This window comes from Pipistrellus hanaki (genome assembly GCF_964339955.1).
Source record: "Pipistrellus hanaki genome assembly, chromosome: 2".
NCBI lineage: Eukaryota > Metazoa > Chordata > Mammalia > Chiroptera > Vespertilionidae > Pipistrellus > Pipistrellus hanaki.
The window spans coordinates 52,974,738-52,995,734 of record NC_140504.1 but is presented as its reverse complement, the minus strand read 5'-3'; the positions used below and the strand labels follow the sequence as shown (position 1 = coordinate 52,995,734).

Below are 20,997 nucleotides of genomic sequence, written 5' to 3'. Positions count from 1 at the left end.
ATCATTATAAATTTGTCCAGCCAGAGAATACACACCAACAGTGCACCATAACATCATGTGCGGACATTGGGACATAATGATGTGTCCACATAGGTTCATCAATTGTAACAAACTTACCGCTCCGGTGGGGGAGACGGCACTTGTAGGGCTGGGGGTATAGAGAAATTTTCTGTACCTTCCCATCAATGTTGCTGAACTTAAAACTGCTCTAAAAAAAAGAGTCTTGCCCAGCCGATGTGGCTCAGTGGTTGAGCATGGACCTATGAACCAGGAAGTCATGGTTCAGTTCCCCATCAGGACACATGCCCGGGTTGCGGGCTTGATTCTCAGTGTGGGGCATGCAGGAGGCAGCCTATCAATAATTCTCTCTCATCATTGACATTTCTATCTCTCCCTCTCCCTTCCTCTCTGAAATCAATAAAAAAAAAATTTTTTTTAATAGAGTCTTAACGATGGTGTTACCTATTCAGCATCAGGCTCTGCTGAAATTGCTTTGCCTGGACTCTGGGGCCACAAGGCCCCCTTGCATAAGCTCTAGTGGGTCTGAGGGCCACGTGAGAGTGCAGGTTCCCAGCGCAGACCCTGCGGCAGAGACGGGGGAGTCAGCTCCGCTGCTGGTGAGGGGCCTTCTGAGCTCCTCAGCGTCTGCACCTAAGACGGATGTGGCTGTCTTTCCTCTTTCACAGGGCGCTGGAGACAGGGCAGTGAATGGCGAGATGCATGCTAAGATGCTTTATTAATGTCAGGCAGATGTAAAATATTGGTTTTTCCCTACGAGTTTCCGTTCCTTCTTACATCTTGGGTCATTCCTCTTTCCATTCCTGCCGTTTTTAGGAGTGATTGCTTTGGAACGTCCTGGCCTCCCTCCGCTGTGCGGGAAGAGAAATGAGGGGAAGGGCTGTGGAGCGGGCCAGCACGCGGAGGGGCCCTGCCAGATGAACCCGGGGCCTGGAGGAGGCCGCTCAGGCCGGGGACTCCTCCTCCCCAGCTCTGGCTGCTGGCCCGGCCCGCTCAGCTGCTCTGCTGTCCTGGCGGGCCTCACCAGTGACCTTGGCTCCAGGCTTCTGCTGCCCCTCCCCAGCTGCCTGCCTCACCCTCTCCCTCCTGGCCTGGGGACAGATGGGCTGTGGCTATGGCTCTGCCCCAGCTGCCTGCTAGGTAACTTAGGCATCCAGTCACAGCTTTAAAGAATTAAGGGAAACATTGCATCACTTAAAAAATTTTTTTTGTGTTTATCCCATCAAAAATCATTCATCACCGTGACGTCGAGGTCTGCTCTTCTGGGAGATGAGAACAGAGAGAAGTCGCTGTAGCCTGACCCGCCCTGAATCCCTCAGGAAACAGGGCGGGGTGTAAAGGAGCAGAAACACGTCCCCTAGCCGGAATTCCAGAGGCCCGGGGCTCAAGAAGGAGGAGGAATGTGGGGGGCAGAAGGGGAGGAAGGAAAGGGAGAAGAAGGCAAGGACCCATTTGTTTGCTCCAAGAGGTGCAAGGGGCAAGTCCAGGGCTGGTTCCCCCTACCCCCACCTCGATCCTGTGGCACAGCCAGGATTGGGGGAGCGGGGACCAGGGATAGGAAAAGGTATGTGTGGGGGGAGCCCCAGATTGGGTCGGGAAGAGCAGTGTGACCACAGGCAAGCACCTATCCTTCTGAGCCTCAGTTTCCGGGTCCATACAATGGGGCCACTCATAGAACACCATTCCTGGGGTTCTTGTGAAGATGAGGTGCGTCTTTACATATCAGACTGCCTACATGTTTTAGATGCTTCTCTACATACGTAAGATGGTATGTAAGATGGTGCCTGGTGCACGGCCGGCGCGGGACGAGTGGCAGCTTCTAAAATGTTTCCATACGGCCCAAACCGGTTTGGCTCAGTGGATGAAGCGCCAGCCTGCAGACTGAAAGGTCCCAGGTTCAATTCTGGTCAAGGGCATGTACATTGGTTGAGGGCACATTCCCAGTAGGGGGTGTGCAGGGGGCAACTGATACATGATTCTCTCTCATCGGTGTTTCTAACTTTCTATCCCTCTCCCTTCCTCTCTGTAAAAAAAATCAATAAAATATATTAAAAAAAAAATAAAATAAAATGTTTCCACACAGCCCAGAGCCAGGCATCAGGATTTTGAAAAATACCTACGGTAAACGTCACCGGTCACCGTCCTGACTGGAATGTTGTACGGCTGTTAGGCAAGATGTTATCATTAAGAGAAACTGGGCAGGAGGCTTATGAATTAGGTCTCTCTGTGTTAGTTCTTACAGCTGCATGTAAATCCCTGAGTATCTCAAAAATAAACAGCAGAACAAGTATTCTCTGAGCTGGAAAGTGAAGTCCATACTCTTGCAGACTTGCACATGTACAGATATTTCTGGGCAGACACACACACACACACACACACACACAGTAGGGTGTGCCTTTGAGGAGGGGTCCTGCTGCGAGTGCGGAGGGGACGCCCTGCTCGTCACCGTATACTATCTGTACCTTCTGAACGTTATACCACAGCATGTAGCACCGATGCACTGTGACTAGTTCTTTTAAAAATAAAAATGAACCCAGCCCGAGTGGCTCAATTAGTTGAGCTTCATTCCGTGCACTTTCAGAAGGTCTCTAGTTCAATTCCTGGTCAGGGCACATACCTGGACTGTGGGTTTGGGCTCCTTGCCCTCATCAGGCCTCTCTCTGCCTCTTCGTGGTTACATCAAAGGCAGTTGGGTTAGTGGGCCAGCGTTCTCAAACCTGAGCGTGCTGCAGTCTCGCCTGGAGGGGCTGCTGAAATGCAGGCTGCTGGCCCGCCCAGAGCTTCCAGTTCAGCGATTTGGGGTAGAGCCCAAGGATTTGCATTTCTAATAAATTCCCAGCTGTTGATGGTGTGGCTGGTCCACTCTTTGGGACCCACTGGACTCAACCATCTCTGAGCTCCCTTCCCCACCAGAACTCCTGGTCTATAATTTTGTGAGAATTATCTCCTCCTCCTCCACCCCATAAATTCTCCCTAGAGTGTATTATCCTTTGGATACTGGCCCTGGACAGTGGGACTAAAGGAGGTCAGGTAACAGGGAAGCGAGGTCCTGCCTGACAGAAGCCAAGGCCTGTGTCCCGGAGTCCCAGGTGCAGGTGGCCGGCCGGCCAGCAGGGGGCTCCTGGGCACCTTCTCTGCACGGAGCTCCCAGGGAGGATGCCAGCTAGGCCGCATGGCAGGGACAGGGGGCAGGAGGAGGCCGCTCTCAGTAACTGCCAGCCACCGAGGTACATGGCTTGCTGAGATCTGGAGGTCACTCCTCCATCCCCAACCCCAAATGCTTCCTTCTGTGGGAGACAGACATTCAGGCTCAGAGAGGAACAGGGGCCCAGGACACGAGAAAGCCCACAGTAGGCTCACCCCAGACAACATTCCCTGCACCCAATTCTAAGCACCTGCACTCTTGACCCCAACCCTCCTGCACCGTTTTACCTGGCTCCCACGATGAGCTGGTTCCTGGGGGGATCCAGAGCAAGCTGGGAGAAGTCTCGGGCTCCAGGGTAGGTGAAGTTAGAGACCCAGGGCTTCAGGTCTGGAAGGGAGAGGCAGACATCCAGTTACCATGGACCAGGCTACCAGCTGCCCAGCACCGGACAGGAGAACGGGAGGGTGAAGCATCAGTCGGGGTGCAGTGAGGGTGCAGTGAGGCTGGGGGCACCAGGAGATCTGTGAGCAGCCGGCTGGGAGGTGGTGGGGAGCAGGAGTGGGGTGTTGTCCCTGTCCCCGCTTTTTTCCTACCTCAGAAGAGGGCTCCACCTGCCCCAGCTGCTGAAGGGAGACCTGCAATCACCCTTGACTCCCTCAGACCCTCGCCAGCTGCATCAAACACTCCGGCAAACCCTGACTGGTATACATCCGACTCTCTCTGAAACCCATCCATCGTGCCCTCTGCACCCCACCCCCCATCCAGCCTCCAGCAGCTCTAGCCTGGACTGATGACAACAGCCTCCTGATTGGCCTGGCTTCCACGCCTGCCCTTCCAGTCCATTTCCCATAGGGCGACCAGAGTGATCTTTCCAAAATGCAAATCTCGTTGCGTCCCTCTCCAGCTGGAGCCTGAAAAAGCTCCTGGAGAAAACATCCCAACCTGGGGCCCCACGGTCCCCCCAAGCCAGATGCCTGGCACCGTCATTACTCAGTGACCCCTGGAAAGAATGCTGCTTCATCTTTTACACCCGCCTTAGACTCTCCACCCTGCCATGCTAAACCAGAACACCGTGCACTTCTCCCATCTGTTCCACAAGAGCCTGCACCCTCCCGCGCTTCTGTCCTCCTACACCACCTCCTCCAAGAAGCCTTCCCTGACTCCCCCAGCCGAGAGTAAGGGGCTCCCACAGACCTTTACTTGACTGCCATCAAAGTCCCCCTATCCCTGGGTGTCTATCCCGGTGGTCTGTCCTGGGGGACAGGGAAGGTATTGCTTCTTGGATTGCCAGGCCTCTCCCAGCACTCGGCAGTGTCTGAATGAACGTCTGAGTGACCCTCAGCTCCCTCCTGCACAAGAAGAGTCGGGTTATCCGACAAGGCTCCGCAGAGGGTGGGTGGTCAGCGTCCATCCCTGTCTCCAAGGAAAGGTCTTCCCAGACAAGGCCAACCCTTCTCATGGGCAGGGTGTGGGCAGAGAGGAGACTGGCAGCCTTCTGGATGGATGGGCAGCGGTGTGGGGAGGGCAGGCTTGGGGCATGGTACCCAGATGACTGCTATGGAGGCCCGCTTCTCCCACCTCAGTGCATGGCCTCCTAAGAGCTGCCCCTCACCCCTGCCTCATGGGTGGCAGGGACCTGAGCGGGAACGAGAGAGCCCTGAGCAGAGGAACATTCATGCTCACAAGGCAGGAAGGCAAGGCCCTGTGCTTCCTCCCCACAGCGCATTAGCGACCGGCTCCCGGGAGGCCCGGCGGAGTGTGTGTGTGTGTGTGTGTGTGTGTGTGTGTGTGTATGTGTGTGTGTAATCCAAGGGAAGTAAATCATTGCTCATTATCCCTCCACTACAGAGTGAAAGCAGCCCTTCGTTTCTGCACAACAGGCAAACACTTAATCGCTCGCCGGAGAACTGGAGGTTTTACGAGTTGGATGTGTTTTAGAAAACCGTGTTATGCATAATTTAAAAAGGAATAAGAAATTCTGCAACACAGTGAAGCTAACCCCTTGGTTCTGCCTCTGCCCCCAGCAGGTGGCTATGGATTGGCCACAATGGACATGTAATTGCAATGACACTTGTGCAGTATCGGTACAATAAGTAGATTTGCGGTCAGGCAGACTGGGTTTTTAGCTGGCCTCGGGGCCACTCTCAGAAACCCTGGTAAGATGTTATACTACCTTAGAGACTAAGCCAAGGGTCCTCTTCCTCCAGGAAGCTCTCCTGGGTTACTGCCCCTCCAGCTGGTTTTATTTTGGTCTACATTCTCTCTACCCTTTCCGTTCCATTCACATTGTATGTTATTATCACTCAATGTGCTCAAGTGTATTTTCGCGGAGAGGGGGCGGGGGGGGGGGGTGTGTGTGTGTGTGTGTGTGAAAGGGCTTGCCCATCAGACTGGATGCGCTCTCCAGAAGTAGCAACTGGGTCACACTTTAATTCTCTCCCCTCCCAACAGAGCCATTCTAGATGTGGGCAGCCAAACAGGGCAAGAGATGGCATGACTGGTCTGCAGCAAACCAGAAGGAGCCTCATCTGGGGACTTCTCAGTCTTTGCTTAGGTGGGTCCTTGGGGAGGTGGGAAGGGGGAGAGGAAACAGGGCAGGAGCCAGGGGCAGGGCGGGTGGAGGCCCCTCCCAGTTTCTGTCCCCCTCCCCTCACGGGCGAAGGGGAAAGGGAGAGACGTGCGGCCCGCCATCCTGGAGGGGCCTCCTTGGGAAGGCAGCCAGCATCTCCGATTAAACAGGCAAAGAGGACAGATCGGAGGGAGGGCTGTCATTAAAACACGGAGCACGTCTGAGCTCCGTGTGCAGTGAAGGCTTTGGACAGCGTCTTTAAGAGAAAAATGACATTCTCCATGACGCGCCTGTGACTTTAATTATGTACAGTCAATTCAATTACCCACCTTGTGGATTAACCACTGCCAGTGTGAACTTCATACTGGCTTCCCCTGCTGCCTGGAAAGGCCATGCCATGGTGAGAGGAACACCGTGAGGGCCAAAGAGATACACAGGTGGCCCTGGCTGGTTTGGCTCAGTGGACAGAGCATCTGCCTGCAGACTGAAAGGTCCTGGGTTCGATTCCAGTCAAGAGCACATGCCCAGGGTTGTGGGCTCGATCCCCAGTGGGAGGGCATGCAGGAGGCAGCCAATCAATGATTCTCTCTCATTGTTGATGTTTCTATCTCTCCCTCTCCCTTCTTCTCTGAAATCAATAAAATATATTTAAAATAAAATTATATATATATATATATATATATATATATATATATATATATATATATATATATATATATGGAGAGAGAGAGAGAGAGAGAAACCCAGGTGGCCCCCCCTTAAAAGAAACACACAGCAGAGGATGTAACCTTCCACAACAGGAAAATGTCAGACTGCACCTGGCAGCTCCTCTGGGTACTGAGGGGTTACTCACAGATCAGTCAGGTGTCGGGGGAGAAGGAAACCCCGAGATTCTGGTTTGGAAACCTACAGATGGGTCAGAAATAAAGTACAACATCTAGGGGAACACTGGAAGCCTGGGCTTTGCTAGGATAGATTGCGGCAACTTCTCTAGAACACGATGTCACCCAGAAGACAGTCCATAACTAGTCCCCAGTGTGTACTCAGCCGTGCAAAAGGGTGTGGGGCGACAGCAGGACTGACTAGCCCTGGTCCAGGACCAACTGCCCTGGGGGCCGAAGGGGAGTGACACTGAAGCAGCAATGAGAGGCACATGAGTACCTGGAAGAGACTCTTGCTCACCTCTGAAGCCCCACAGGGTCCCATTCGGTGCCTGGCATGAAGCAGGACCAGCAAAAAGTTAGTGAGTGGGCAGGAAAAGCCAGAGACTGTCAGGAGAGGGGAGAGGGTGAGCCGGAGGAGGCCGATAGGGCTGGGAGGAGAAGCTGGGAGGATGCAGCTCCGCAGGGCTGCCAGTCCGATGACAGACCGTCTCCTCTTGCCCGGAAATAAGGGGATTCCTTATGACTGTGTCACCATCCATGCCACCCTGAGCCCCATCCCCTCCTTCTGAAAGAGGGTGTGGTGGCAAGCCAAGTAATGTACACGGGAAGGTACAAAATGGTGTCAAGGAAGCCAGGAACTCAAGGAACCATCTCCCACCCCCTGCCACCCCCACCCCGGTACAGAGCAGCCTGGCTGGGGGACAGGGATTCCCTGCTCTCGGCTCCTCTGTCCCCTGCTTGGCCCTTCCCCTCAGGGACAGCCACCAGCAGCACCCCAGGGGCCCTCAGAAGGCTGAAGGTGTGCATGCTCGTTCTGTAGGCTTAAAGGGATTGCTAATTTACCGTAATCCACTTAAGCCTTTAAAGCCTGGATCCCAGCTCAAGCAAGACAGAGAAAATAGCACAGAGAAACCAGCTGGAAAAGCTCCCCAAGACAGGAGACAGGAGCAGCCCGCAGCTGGGAACCCCACACTTCTCCCTCCTCACAGCCCCCCAGTCTCCCCTCTCACAGCCCCCCACTCCGATTCATAGGGCTCCCCTGCCCTCAATCCCATGCCAGCCTTTGACTCATGGGTTTATTTTTCCATGCTGGGTTCCATCTTAAATATATATATATAATTGATTTCAGACAGGAAGGGAGAAGAGACAGAGATAAAAACAATAACAATGAGAGAATCATTGATCAGTTGCCTCCTGCATGCCCCCCACTGGGGATCAAGCCCACAATCTGAGCATGTGCCCTTTACCAGAATCGAACCTGGGACCTTTCAGTCCACAGGCCAATGCTCAATCCACTGAGCCAAACCAGCCAGGGCAATGCTGGTTTCCATCTTTTTATTTTATTTTATATATTTTAGTGATTTTTTAGAGAGGAAGGGAGATGGATAGACAGTTAGAAACATCGATGTGAGAGAAATATCGATCACCTTCCGCCTGCATACTCCCCACTGCTGATGTGCCTGCAACCAAGGTACATGACCTTGACCGGAATCGAACCTGGGACCTTTCAATCCACAGGCAGACACTCTATCCACTGAGCCAACCAGTCCTGGCTGGTTTTCATCTTGCCCCTCCTGACGGGCTGTGGCATCCCAGAGGACGGCTGCTCCTCCTGCCTGGCACCGGAGGGTGGGGCGCTCCGTCACTCTGTCTGGTCCTGAGTCGGGAGGCTCTGACTAGTCTCTCCGACCCTCTGCACCTCGGCCCGCATCTGTCAAAAGGCGTGGTAGCCTTGCCCTGCCTCCCAGCCAGGGTTACAGGGAAGGGAGACAGGACAGGTGTTCATGAGACTTAAGAACCTGAGGACCCCTCAGATTACATCAGTGTGGGCTTCCATGAGGCAATGGGCCCAAAGTATTGATGTGATGGTCACACCACCACAGGCTCACAGGTCAGGGGAGAATATCCAGGAAGCTCCAGTGTTTGAGTTTTTGCTTTGTTTTTAGATGATCATCAAATGCATATACTCATCTTAGAAACTCTTATTGAAAACTGGCAGACCCTCGGCACATGCCCAGCAATTCACAAATCCCAGCTTGGGAAACACTTCAGATGGATACTCCTATGTCCTCCCTTGACAGACCAAAGGAGTTATTAGTCACCAGGGCCCCTATGCCAGGGGGCTCCCAGCCCCCCAATGACGGGCATCCCTGCAGACGTCGTAGAGCAGGAGGCTTTGCAGAGATCACGAGGCACTTCTGAGGAGTGAGCCATCTCATTCTCCCCTTCCCCCCAGAAAAGCCAGGACGCAGAGCTCATGCTTCCAGGAGAGCCAGAGCTGAGCGGGACCAGCCCTTGGCAGCCCACCCAGGGGGCCCACGCCTCTTTCCCCAGCAAAGGAAGCCAGAGGGAGACCCCGCCTCCCAGGTAAGTATGAGAGAGGGGCCTGAACACATTGTCTGGAGACTAAACTCAGACCCATCCCGCCCATGGCCGCCGTCCTTACGCATCTCTGAATCCTAGGTGGGCCTGTGTCCTTGAGGACATGGTCACTGCAGAAAGACTGGGTGGGAAGGGTCTCTCACCTGCAAAGGCCACGATGGGGTGTTCTCTCAGGGCGCACAGCTGCTGCTCATGGCTGGGGTCAGGGGTGACATCCTGGGAGCTGGAGAGGTGGCAGACCAGCAGCACGAGGCTGGGCGGGAACAGGGTGGCAGCCAGGGCTCCCGGGAGCACCATGGTGGGCCCCTCTGGGTCCCGGCTCCCGGCAGCAGGCCAGCAGGCCGGGGAAGACCTGCAACGCAAACATTCAGTCTCACCGCGTGCTCCTTCCCAAGTTCCTCTTCTCCCAAGTTCCTCGGGGATGTCAGGGGCCCCACAGGTTTGGCTTTTGTTTGTTTAAATAGAAATTTATGTTAGTTAGAGTTTATTCTGCTTTAGAAATACAAAGTTATAGATCACAGCTTGAAAGCTAATTTCCCTTGGAATGGTATTCTACCCAAAACTGACAAATTATAGAGCTTTTTCCTATTATGATCCCAAATGGCTTAAAATTTGTCTTAATGATAAAAGTGGTATCTTAGGGATTTTAATAAATGGAGCTAAGGTGAATGAATAGCCAGTTATAAAGAGATAAATTTGGGCCCATAACTTACACCTTATACTAGGAAAAATTCCAACTGGATAAAAGATTAAATGCTAAGAATAAAACCAACAAAATACTAGAAGAAAATGTGGGCAGTAATCTTTATAATCTTGGAGTGGAAGAACCATGACTCAAAATCCAGAAGTTATTGAAGAAAATATTTAACTACATAAAATCCACAAACTTCTGCATGCCTCTCTCTCCCCCAACACCCCCCAAAAAAGAAAACACCAACAAAAAACAAAACAAAACAAAACAAAAAAAAACCCCTAGCTAACAAAACAACCAAAAAACAAAAACAGTGTTAAGCAAAACCAAATAACAAACTGGAAAAATATTTGCAATTCATATCACAGACAAAGGAGCTAATATTCCTGCTATGTAAATAACTCCTGGGAATCAAGAAGAAAAAAACCAACAGTCCAGTAGAAAATGAATATAAATGCAAATTGGGCTTAAAAACACAAATGACACTTATTCGCATTCAGAATAAGAGCAATTATTAACAATTAGCCTGAGATAACCTCTGCTCACCTATCGGTTTAGCAAGAAACCAAGTTAGACCACTGCTGGTGAGGCTGTATGAACTTTGATGACTCTGTGGCAAGATTAATGCAGACATCGGAGAGTAAGTGTTTAAAAATCTTTATTGTTATTTGACAGAATAATTTTCATGTCTAGTGGATCTGATAACAAAATATTTGGGCTTGTATTTTGCAGGGGTTTTGTTTTGTTTTTCAATTCACTTCCCTAGGGATTCACTTTTATTACATTTTACGTGATCATCCACCTGCAACAGGCTGTAAATTGATAAATAAAACCTGTTCCTCCATCACAGGTTATCAAGAAGCAGAATAGACTCCAGAGGCACCTACACATCTGCCAAGTCAGGGAGGCACAAGATTATTCCTGTGCGTTCTGTGTAGTAAGAGAAGACGGGTAACAACCCAATACCTAGCAACCAGAGGCTTATTCAATACCCTGTGATGGATCTTTGTAATGGGATACTGTGCAGCTCTAGAAAAGAATGAGGTTTCACCGAAGCCGGTTTGGCTCAGTGGTGGAGCATGGGTCTGCGGACTGAGGGGTCCCAGGTTCGATTCCGGTCAGCGGCATGTACATTGGTTGCGGGCACATCCCCGGTGGGGGGTGTGCAGGAGGCAGCTGGTCGATGTTTCTCTCTCATCGACGTTTCTAGCTCTCTATCTCTCTCCTTTCCTCTCTGTAAAAAATCAATAAAATATATTTTTAAAAAAAGAAAAAGAAAAAATAATGAGATTTCCTCTAGATTTTAATATGGAGAACTCTCCAAAGATATTAAGTGAAAAAAAGCAAGGTGCAAAACAGGGTAATAGCATGCCACCTTTTGTGAAAAGGAGAGTAGAGACAAGAATATATATATTTCTATTTGCTTATCTTAGCATTAACATACACTGAAATAATAAATCAAACTATATATATATAGTTACCTGTAAATAGCAAAATAGTAATCCAGCCTTCTCAATATATACTTTATAAATTATTTTCATTTTTGAATAATAAATATGTCTACTATCACCTAGTCTATTGAAAATTAATCCTTTTTGGAAAACTAACTCTGGTTCCTAAAACTCCTAGCAGGGAAGGCCGGATAGCTCCCTGCAGCCCGCCTCACACAGTCTGAGCCCTCTCCCAGATCTCCTCAGAGGCTGTCCATTACTGTGTCACCAAGCTCCCCGGCCCCAGGCCTCTCACTGCGGGACCTCCTGGTGTCACTTTCCTCATCTGTGAAATGAAAGGTTAAATGAACTCGGGGCTCATGGGGGAACCAATCAGAATCACTCCCACTGAGAATGGCGGCCTGCAGCCTCCAGGTGAGTGACCCCAAGGGGATTCTGCCAGCCTTCCCAAGACTAGCAGCCCTTGGGGTTTCATCCCTCTCTAAGTCCCTTTGCTCCCAACCCCTCCTCTCTCTTCCCTTCCTGCTGCCACTCCTCACCCAGGTCTGGAGAATCACAGGAGGATGGGTTTCTTCCAGGCCTAAGCTTCCTCCCTTGTGTGTGCAATGGGCTAAGGCCCTCCTGGCATTGCTGCCAGGCTCCAAGGGAATACCCCCATGACCACACAGTGTGTGTGCCCAGGGGTGCGCCCCTCTCCCTTACTCTGCCCCATCCCGTACCCATGGGGCAATGGTTCCCAGGACAGCTCTTTGATCCCTTCATCTGAGAGTCTAACCATCTCTCTCCGCAGAGACCCTCTGCGAGGAAGGTTTGGCCAGAGCTCACTGGCTGGAGTGATGTTTCACACTGGCACTCCCCGAGGTAGTCCTCCGGGCTGAGCCGGGCCCTTCCTGGGGCCTGGCGCTTGGCACTGCTGTCCTGTCCGGGGTCTCCTTTCCCCACAACTGATCCCTGGCCTCAGGGAGTGGGGAATCACAGGCCAGGGCAACCCTCTGGAGCCGGTCAACCTGGGTTCAAACCCCAGCTCTTCTGTTTACCAGCTGTGTGACTCTGGGAACAATACTCACTCCTCCCCGCTTTGGTTTCCTCAAACTGGGAGTGAGAATAGCAAAATCAGCTCCCTCCACAGATGTAAGTGTTAAAGGAATTATAATACTATCTTTAAAGGGCCTGAACAGTGCCTGGCACACAGTGAGCACCCTTTAGTGAGAACTCTTTGGATGCCCTGGAGAGGTGGAGGGGACTGAAGGTATTTCCTTTTGCCCTCTGACCCCTGTGCTAGATGCCTCCTATCTGTCCCTCCACCCTCCCTCCTCCTTCCTGCTCTGTGCCTGAGCAGCGTCCAGGGACCCCTTCCCTCTGTGTGACCAATGGTGGGGGAGGGCACTGGCAGAACATAGCAGGGGAGGGGTTGAGGAAGGAGGCAGCAGAGTGCCTCCAGTCAGAGCCTTGGTACTAGCCTCCAGGTTTCAGTAATCATTCCCTCCCTCCTCCCTTCACACCCAGGGGTACCACCGCCTCCTCACCAGCCCCGGAGGCCCACGGTGAGCACTCACAAGTGGCTCCGAATCCCTTCCCACTGCTTGGTAAATCATTCTTTCATTAAACTGCCGTCCCAATTTGTGCCATCTGTTTCCTTGGGGTTACACCTAATTGGTGATATTCAACACATATGCAAATATCATCTCTTTAGACCTTAGCTGGGCTGTTCCTCTCAGCTGCTCAGAACAACTAAGGTATTAGGACAACGGCCCTCACCTCATTATTCCCAACCCTCCCTCTCCCCCTGCTTCCTTCTCAGGCCTCCTGCCTCCCACCCAGGGCTGACTACCACCTCCACTGCCCCCAGGCCTGCCCCACCCCTCTGTGTGGCCAGATCCTGAGCTCTGGGCCTGAATTAGGAGCACATCCTTCCCCTATTCCCTCCCCTTAGGTACTTAATATACCTAACATCCATAACTTATGGTTTTTATGTAACTAGGTCTTCCACGGCCCTCCAGAATCAATAATTGCTAGATTAAGATCCCTTCCTCCACCTGGGCTCCAGCTGTTGAGAAGGGAAGGAGCACAGCTGTGAATGGGGGTTGCTAAGGTCTGAGGGCAGGACCTGGATTCCGGATCTCCTCCACTCAGGTTGGGGAGAGAGAGAGGAGGAGAGAGCCATGGCAGCAGATGGATGTGCACACCACACAGACCCAGGAGAGTCGCCCATAGATAGACAGAACGGGCACTGATCAGGGAGGGGACAGTTTGGGCATTCCAGTCCTTAAGAGTGCATAGGGGGTCCCAGGGGATGACTTAGGAGTCCCACAGGGGCTCACACACATACCTCTTTTGCCACCATCTTCCAGGACCTCCTCTGCCCTTGGCAAGGAAGACAGTAGACCCTAAGAAGGGTGCAAAGGAGGGACAGAAGGACCCGGACAGCCAGGCATGGGGTGCTAATGGTCAGGACAGAGCTCAATGAGCCAGGGCTTGGAGCTTTGCAAATACCAGTGGAATAGGGGTGCCACACTGGAAAACAAAGAGTGGTTAATCCCCAAAACCGAGGGTGTTACAGGGTCTGACTTTTGTTGTTATTATTCCTCATCCGAGGATATTTTGTTCCATCTCTTTTTAGAGAGAGTGGGAGAGAGGAAGAGAAAGGGAGGAGGAGGAGGAGAGAGAAAGAGAAACATTGATGTGAGAGAGACACATTGATTGGTTGCCTCCAGCTCCTGCCCCAACCAGGGCCAGGGATAGAAACTGCAACCCAGCCCTGGACCGGGAATCAAGCCCGCATGGTACCCTTCGGTGTGTGGACTGTAGCCACTGAGCCACACCAACAAGGGCCAAGTCTGACTTTTTGAGCAGACTTTTAGATACTTGGGGTGTGTGTGTGAGTGGTGGGGAGACTGACTTCCCAATTCCAAGAATTCCCCACCTTTGGAAATGATCCCCCCTCCATCCACAGGTCAAAGGCCCCTGGCACCTCATATATACACATATCGCCCTCACCCCCATCATAGCTGCTACATTAAGGATATTTGTGTGGTTAAAACAGACCAATCAGATGCTCTCCCATGGCAATTTGGGTCCCCTCCCCACCCCCAAGGTCAAGTCAGTCTTTCCAGAGGAACTAGGAACATGTAATGAGGACAGGTGGGTGGCCATCTCCCACCTGTCACATGGGCTGAGGAGAGACACGGATAATGGATGCTGACAGCCTTCCACTCCAGGTTCTAGCCCTTTCCTGAGGTCAGACTACATCCTATGTCCATGAGCCACCCCCTCCCGGATCCTTGTAGTGAAGTTTCCCCTGGTTTTGCTGAAGTCCGTCAGAGGAGTGGTGTCAGACCAGGAGCCACCTACGCAGCACTGCCTCCTCATGTCCACTCCTGCCCTCTCCTTCCGCAAGGAGACTTGGTGTGGGGCGGGGCAGTGCGCCCTGCTCAAAGCCATTCCCAGCCTTTCGGACCTGGTGGCCAGTGAGGGGCGGAGGAAGTCATGGTGGGGCTTTGGGGGAAACGCTCTGAGAGGGCTTGCCTTCTTTCCACCTGGCCTGCAGGTAGGGTGGATGGTGCTACATTAGCCTCTGCTGCTTTAAGTGGCCGTTAGCCAGGCGATAAAGGATGTGGTGCAGAAAGACAGGCGGAACCTGGGATAACACCTACCTCACAGAGTTGTTGTGAAGATTAAATGAGTTATTTTGTCTACCCGACTTAAACAGCACCTGCAGTTCACACAGATTTGGTTCTGATTGGTTGGTTTATATGCCAGTCAGCATCTCTGGGCCTATCTCTGGGCTTGATCATAGAGGTAGGGCTGATTAGTAGCCTCCCCAGGCTGCTGGGAGCGGGCTGAACTGCTGACCTCTGGGAGAGAGACGCTTGGCTGCTGGTGAGGCCTGGAGAGAGATGCACCCTGTGTCTCTCTCTCCCAGCCTCGCCAGCAGCCACTGCTGCTGCTGATCAGCTCTGCCTCTCTTTCTCTTCAAGAGATCAGCAGTTCAGCCCCCTCGCCTGTTGTGTGCGCAGCCTGGCGTTCGGTTAAGCCTCCAGTCATTGTGGATGTTATGACCCTGGCTCTTTATATATATATATAGACTAGAGGCTGGGTGCACGAAATTTGTGCACTGGAAGGAGGTGTTCCTCAGCCCAACCTGCACCCTCTCCAATCTGGGACCCCTGGATGTCCACAGGGATCAGGCCTAAATAGGCAGTCGGACATCCCTTTCACAATCCGGAACTGCTGGCTCCCAACTGCTCGCCTGCCTGCCTGATTGCCCCTAACTGCTTCTGCCTGCCAGCCTGATCACCCCTAATCACTCCCCTGCCAGCCTGATCGATGCCTAACTGTTCCCCTGCGATCTGATCATCCCCAACTGCCCTCCCTGACAGCCTGGTTACACCCAAATGCCCTCCCCTGAATATTCCTTCTTTATTAGATAGGGCTTTTTCTTTAACATATTGGATAGTGTACCTGCCGTGGTCTTGACAAACCAGTAAAAATGTAAACCCAAACTAAAAGTGTCATAAAATAAACTCCTTAAACAGGAATTTCATGAGACTTTGGAAAGGTGATATCATGTGGTTGTTCCTTCCTTTCCTCCTTCTCTCTTTTTCTTGATGTTTCATCTTTTGTCCTTTTTTTCTTTTCTCCTTTTATTCCTTTTCTGTCCTCTCTTTCTCTTAACTTTTCCATTGGTAGAATCATCAGTACTTGAATTTGATTGCTTCCAGAAGATGAAGAAGAGGGAAGCACACTGGTCATCTGAAGAAAAAGAGATCTATGTTGGGATCTGTGGTGTTTCTGGTTTTGCTCTTTTCCTGGTTTGTTTGTCATTTCGGCCAGCCCCAGCATCTTCAGGACTTGTGCGTGGGCACTTCTTATTCATGTCTACAAAACCTCCCTGCCTTGGAGAAAACTGTAAGGGAAAAGGCCTTCCTGGGTGGCTCAAGCCCTGCCCAAGGTGCTGAGGAACCAGGGTGGGGAGCACCTGCCAGTGCCCTTGCAGAGCCAACCTCCGGACTCGGGGCACTCTCCAGTAATGTAACTGCAATGTCCCCGTTTGCCTTCAGAAATTAGTTGTTCCAATGTGTAACACAACCTCAGACATTTCCTTTGCGGTTTCTAAAGATTTTAAACAAAACCCATTTACCTCCCTAACCTGGTCAGAAGTTTCTACCCAATGGCAGAGGTTTGCTGGGCAGCATCACCCAGATTTCCCAACCCCCCATCTCCAATCACTTGCCAGGGGGCAAGGGAATTTCCAAGGTTATAGGTGTGTGTGTGGGGATCACTCCATGGGGGTGCAGGCCCTTTGGAGGCTGACACCCCAGGCCGCCACTGAGAGGGGATGGCTCTGGGGGGCACGGCTGCCTCCCAGACCTATACCCCCAGGCCACAGCTGGGAGCTGATTGCACTGGGGAAGGGGGGGGGGCACAGTTGCCTCCCAGGCCTATGGCCCTGGCCACAGCTAGGAGCTGATCACACCAGAGGGGTGCGGGCACCTCTCAGGCCGAGGGCCCAGGCCTCAGCTGGGAATGGATCACGCTGGGGGGTGGGGGAGGGGAAGGGGCATTGCCGTCTCCCAGGCCAACAGCCTGGGCCACACACTGCCAGCTCTCATCGGCAGCCCTCCCTGGGACTGGGGGACCCCATCGGACCTGAGAGGACTGGGCACCTCCATCTTGTGTCTATGGGTGCCACGGAGTGATGGTTAATTTGCATATTACTCTTTTATTAGATAGAATTATTACTAGAGGATCATTCACTCCTGCTCTGCTCACACCCTTGATTTTCAGGTCTCAGTTATCACTAGCCAAGCACCATTCCTATCCCTACAGTTTGGGTTCTCATACTTACAACCAATTCTCCTATGACAGACAAGAATTTCTATTTTTGATAGGTTTGTCTGGTATGATGTTAAAAGAATCCCAGAACGTCTCTTCTGGCGGGGCGTAGCAGAAGCCAGCCAGTCTTCCTGAGGAGTGTGGAGCGCCGTGGAAGTTCTGAGCTTGGGGGACTGCCAGACCTACGTGCAAATCTGTCTCATCACCTGTATGATGAGGTGAATAATCCACCTGCTTTAGGGAGCGTGCTTATGGTGCACCCAGAGGGGAGCCGGGCACAGAGGAGGTCCTTCATGAAACACATTTGTATGAATGAATTCACGTACATAAAATATTCAACTGGTGACCAGGTGTCTGTCTCAGGCTCATTTTTCACTCATTTACACATAAATTCACTGAACATTTACTGAACACTCAGTATGTGCTGGGCTCTGTATAGATAGGGAAAGTGAGGGAGGGGAGAGGCCCATATGACATAAGCAAGGTCCCTGCCTTCAAGGAGCGGATAGTCTACAAGAGGAGAGGAGACCTTTCCCCAAGGAACACCGTGTCACCAGCAGAGAGAACGACCGACGGGGCCTGGGTCAGGGTGGATGAGGGGACACAGGAAGCCTGAGCTTGGCCCTCTCTCAGGGCCCGGCTCCTGGCTCTGCTGCAGGATGCTCACGCCAGGAGTTGGAGGAAGGGAGGCACAGCACCAGCGGCCTCCTGCTATTTCGGGAAACCCCCAGTGATAAGGAAAGCATTTTCCCAAATCATCGGCCAGAGCTTCTATTGCCTTCTCTCCCGCTGCTGCCCCAATTCCCTGTAGACCTCGATAGGAGGTCACGCGAATGCTGCCTGGAGGCGTGTGAATGCGTGTGCATGTGTGTGCGAGAGAATGCACACCCACACAGGCACCCCCTGGAGGATGCCTTCTCTGGGACTTCTCCGGGGTTCATTCTCCCAGCACAGAGAGTGGGAGGAGGATTAGCTCAAACTGTGGGAGGGGATGACATTGCTGCGTGAGAGAGAAGGGCAGAGGGCCAGGCCAGAGCTGTTGGAAGGAACTTCTCTCTGGGGCAAAGGATGAGGAGCATGGGTAGTGTGTGTGTGTGTGGGTGTGTGTGTGTGTGTGTGTGCTGAATTTCCCATGAACCCAAACTGGCCCCCCAACAGGCTCCCCCTGCACAACTGTGCCCTCCCCTGCTCGCCAGCAAGCCAGCGTTCCTACGGAGAGAGGCTGGATTGCCACACCGAGGACCCTCAGATCCTTCAGTAGGAGGATTAAGAAAGAGGTCCCAGCCGAAAGTGGTTTGGCTCAGTGGGTAGAGCATCAGCCTGTGGACTGAAAGGTCCCAGGTTCGATTCCGGTCAAGGGCATGTACCTTGGTTGCGGGCATATCCCCAATAGGGGGTGTGCAGGAGGCAGCTGGTCGATGTTTCTCTCTTATCAATGTTTCTAACTATCCTCCCTTCCTCTCTGTAAAAAAAAATCAATGAAATACATTTTTTTTAAAGAAAGAGGTCCCAGCCCTCCTGCAGGTTCCAGGGCTGCAAAGGAGAAGGCAGCATGGCTAGATGAGCAGGCAGCAGACCGGGAGGGGTCTGAAGAGAGATGCAAGCTGCCCTGGGCAAGGGCAGATAATGCAATAGGATGGAGGTCTAAGGTGCCCCGCCTGGAAGGCAGAACTCAAATATAGTCTTGGAGAAAAGAAGGGGGAATTTCCCCAGGCATCAGGGCAGGGCACTCCAGACTGAGGGAACAGCAGAAAGAGGGTGGGTCTGAGCTTGGGGAAGTTAAGGGGCAGCAGACAGTGGGAGGGATGGGTTGTGGGCAACTCTCAGAACCAGAACTGATTGGGTGCCTCTTTCTCCAAGAGAACCCAGCCCCACACCAGGGGCACGGCTGGATCTCAGCCCCCACTGCACCCTGAGGACATACCAGCCCACCTGCAAAGAAAGGAGGACCAGGGAGGGGAGCTGAGCCCTCAAATTACTGCTGCAAGGGGGCCCCTTCAGAGCAATCAGGGCTCTTTTCCTCTAGCTGATAAAAAGGGTGTAATCAGACGGGAAAGGACCATCTATGACCCTAAAAGATGGGGGCTTGAAAAAACACGGCTGCCGTGGCCTGAGAATGTGCCAGGCGCTGTGCAAAGCTCTTTCCCTGCAAGACCTCGTGGCCATCGGGCAAGAAAGCCAACAAGTGCCTTGCTCTTTTTTATTTTTATTTTTTATTTTTTTAAATATATTTTATTGATTTTTTTACAGAGAGAAAGGGAGAGAGTTAGAAACATCGATGAGAGAGAAACATTGATCAGTTGCCTTCTGCACACCCCCTACTGGGGATGTGCCTGCAACCAAGGTACATGCCCTTGACCGAAATCGAACCTGGGACCCTTCAGTCCGCAGGCAGATGCTCTATCCACTGAGCAAACCAGTTTCGGTGTGCCTTGTTCTTCCTCAGCCGACAGGAAGAAACAGAGGTCGGTGGGGCCGAAGAACACGCCCAAGGTCCCAGTGCCCATTGATAACAGAGCGGTGGGCACCCCAGACTGTCTGCTGCAGAAGCCCGTGCTCTGGGCCCCGACATGCACTGTCCTCCCCGGAGAGAATGGGCCCGGCTCTCCTGGCACCTTCCGTAGCCCTGGCTCCAGGAACTCTCCAAGCAGCCTTACAAGCTTAATTTGGTTTCCTGAGTTGGCTTCCTGGCCAGGGTGAGCGCTTTCTAACTATAAATTATTAAACTGACTTCCTGCTGCAAATGAGCCTCCTGTGAGTTTGGGGTGTGGGAGCAGTTTTTTCCAGATCTTGAGCAGCTCTGGAGAGAGAAATTCCATCGGCTGCGGATGGACAGAGGAGAGTCCAGAGGCCCAGCCCAGCCCAGTGCGCAGCAGGACTGCCTGGGAGCCTCCCAGCCCAGGGGACAGCTGCGCTCCGTGTGGGGGCAGGGACCGAGATGCTTCCTTTTGTCCCCACCTCAAGCTCGGCCCTTGAGCCCTTGAGGACTTTGGGGAAGGGGGCTCCGAGATCCTCCTTCCTGGGTGTGTGTGTGTGTGTGTGTGTGTGTGTGTGTGTGTCCCCCGGCTCCATTCAAAGTCTCCACTTGGCTGTCTGCCTGGGAAAGGGGGAGAAAAATAGAAGGAAAAGAAAAGAAGAGGAAATAGGAAGAATGTATTCTGTCTGCAGTTTAGTGGGGAGGGGCAGGTATGGGGGGTCCCTCCCTCCCCCACACTCACCCCCACCCAGGGCCAGAATGCCATCTTCCCACCCACCCATCACTCACTACTTGGGGGGCAAAGTTTAGCGAAGCTCAGGACAAAGGTAAAATTGAGATGCAGATTCCTTCCCATTGCTCTGAATAGAGGCAGATTGGATACGGATTTTCCCCTTTTCTTCCCATTTAGACCATCTGGGCGACTGGGGCCCAGAGAGAAGGCTGGGACCAGGTGGGGGAGGGAAGAGAGGCTCTGAAAGACCGCCCGGCACCTTCCAGCTGTGGAACCTGGGGGTGAGCGTGCGGCTGCCTCCTCCACCCACCCTTTTTCCCAGGGGCACGTTCATTCCTGCCTCTGCTCTCAGGTCTGGGCTGGCCAGACCTCGCTGGGTTGGGTCCTCTCTTCTGTCAATTTCCTAGCAAACCAAAAGTCATGTGCATTTGTCATATCAGTGTTTGGCAGTCCTTCTGCAGCACCCCCCCCCCCCCCCAACACCAAAAACTTAATAAGACAACCTCTTAAAGATCATATGGTTCAACCCTGTGTTTTACAGGTGAGGAAACTGAGGTCTGGGAGAGAGTATTAAGCAGGAAGCTGGTGGGAAAACTGAGACTAAATAACAACAAAAGCAACAACAAAGACGATGTTCTTATGCAGCAGGCAATGTCCTAAGCTCTTTACATTATGATGTTTATCTTCAAACTAGGGGCCCAGGGCACGAATTCATGCACCCTAAAAGGAACCGTGGCCTGTGAGGCTGTCATGGGCACAGGGCTGGGCCTTGGCCCACCCTCCACACCCACACCCAGCTCCTCCCACCCAACC

At 52.4% G+C, this 20,997-nt stretch overlaps 1 protein-coding gene across 4 annotated transcripts in view; it reads right to left on the bottom strand.

The window, feature by feature from the left end:
• SEMA5B (semaphorin 5B) overlaps positions 1–20,997 on the bottom strand; it is a 126,187-nt gene that overhangs the window by 29,643 nt on the left and 75,547 nt on the right. For all 4 annotated transcript variants that reach the window (XM_084871516.1, XM_084871515.1, XM_084871514.1 and 1 more), the window contains exons 2-3: positions 9,142–9,350; positions 3,451–3,550 (exon numbers count right to left, since the gene is read on the bottom strand). In XM_084871516.1, the coding sequence (XP_084727642.1) occupies positions 3,451–3,550; positions 9,142–9,295 (254 nt within the window). In that variant the 5' untranslated portion in view covers positions 9,296–9,350. The remainder of the gene's footprint in view (positions 1–3,450; positions 3,551–9,141; positions 9,351–20,997) is intronic.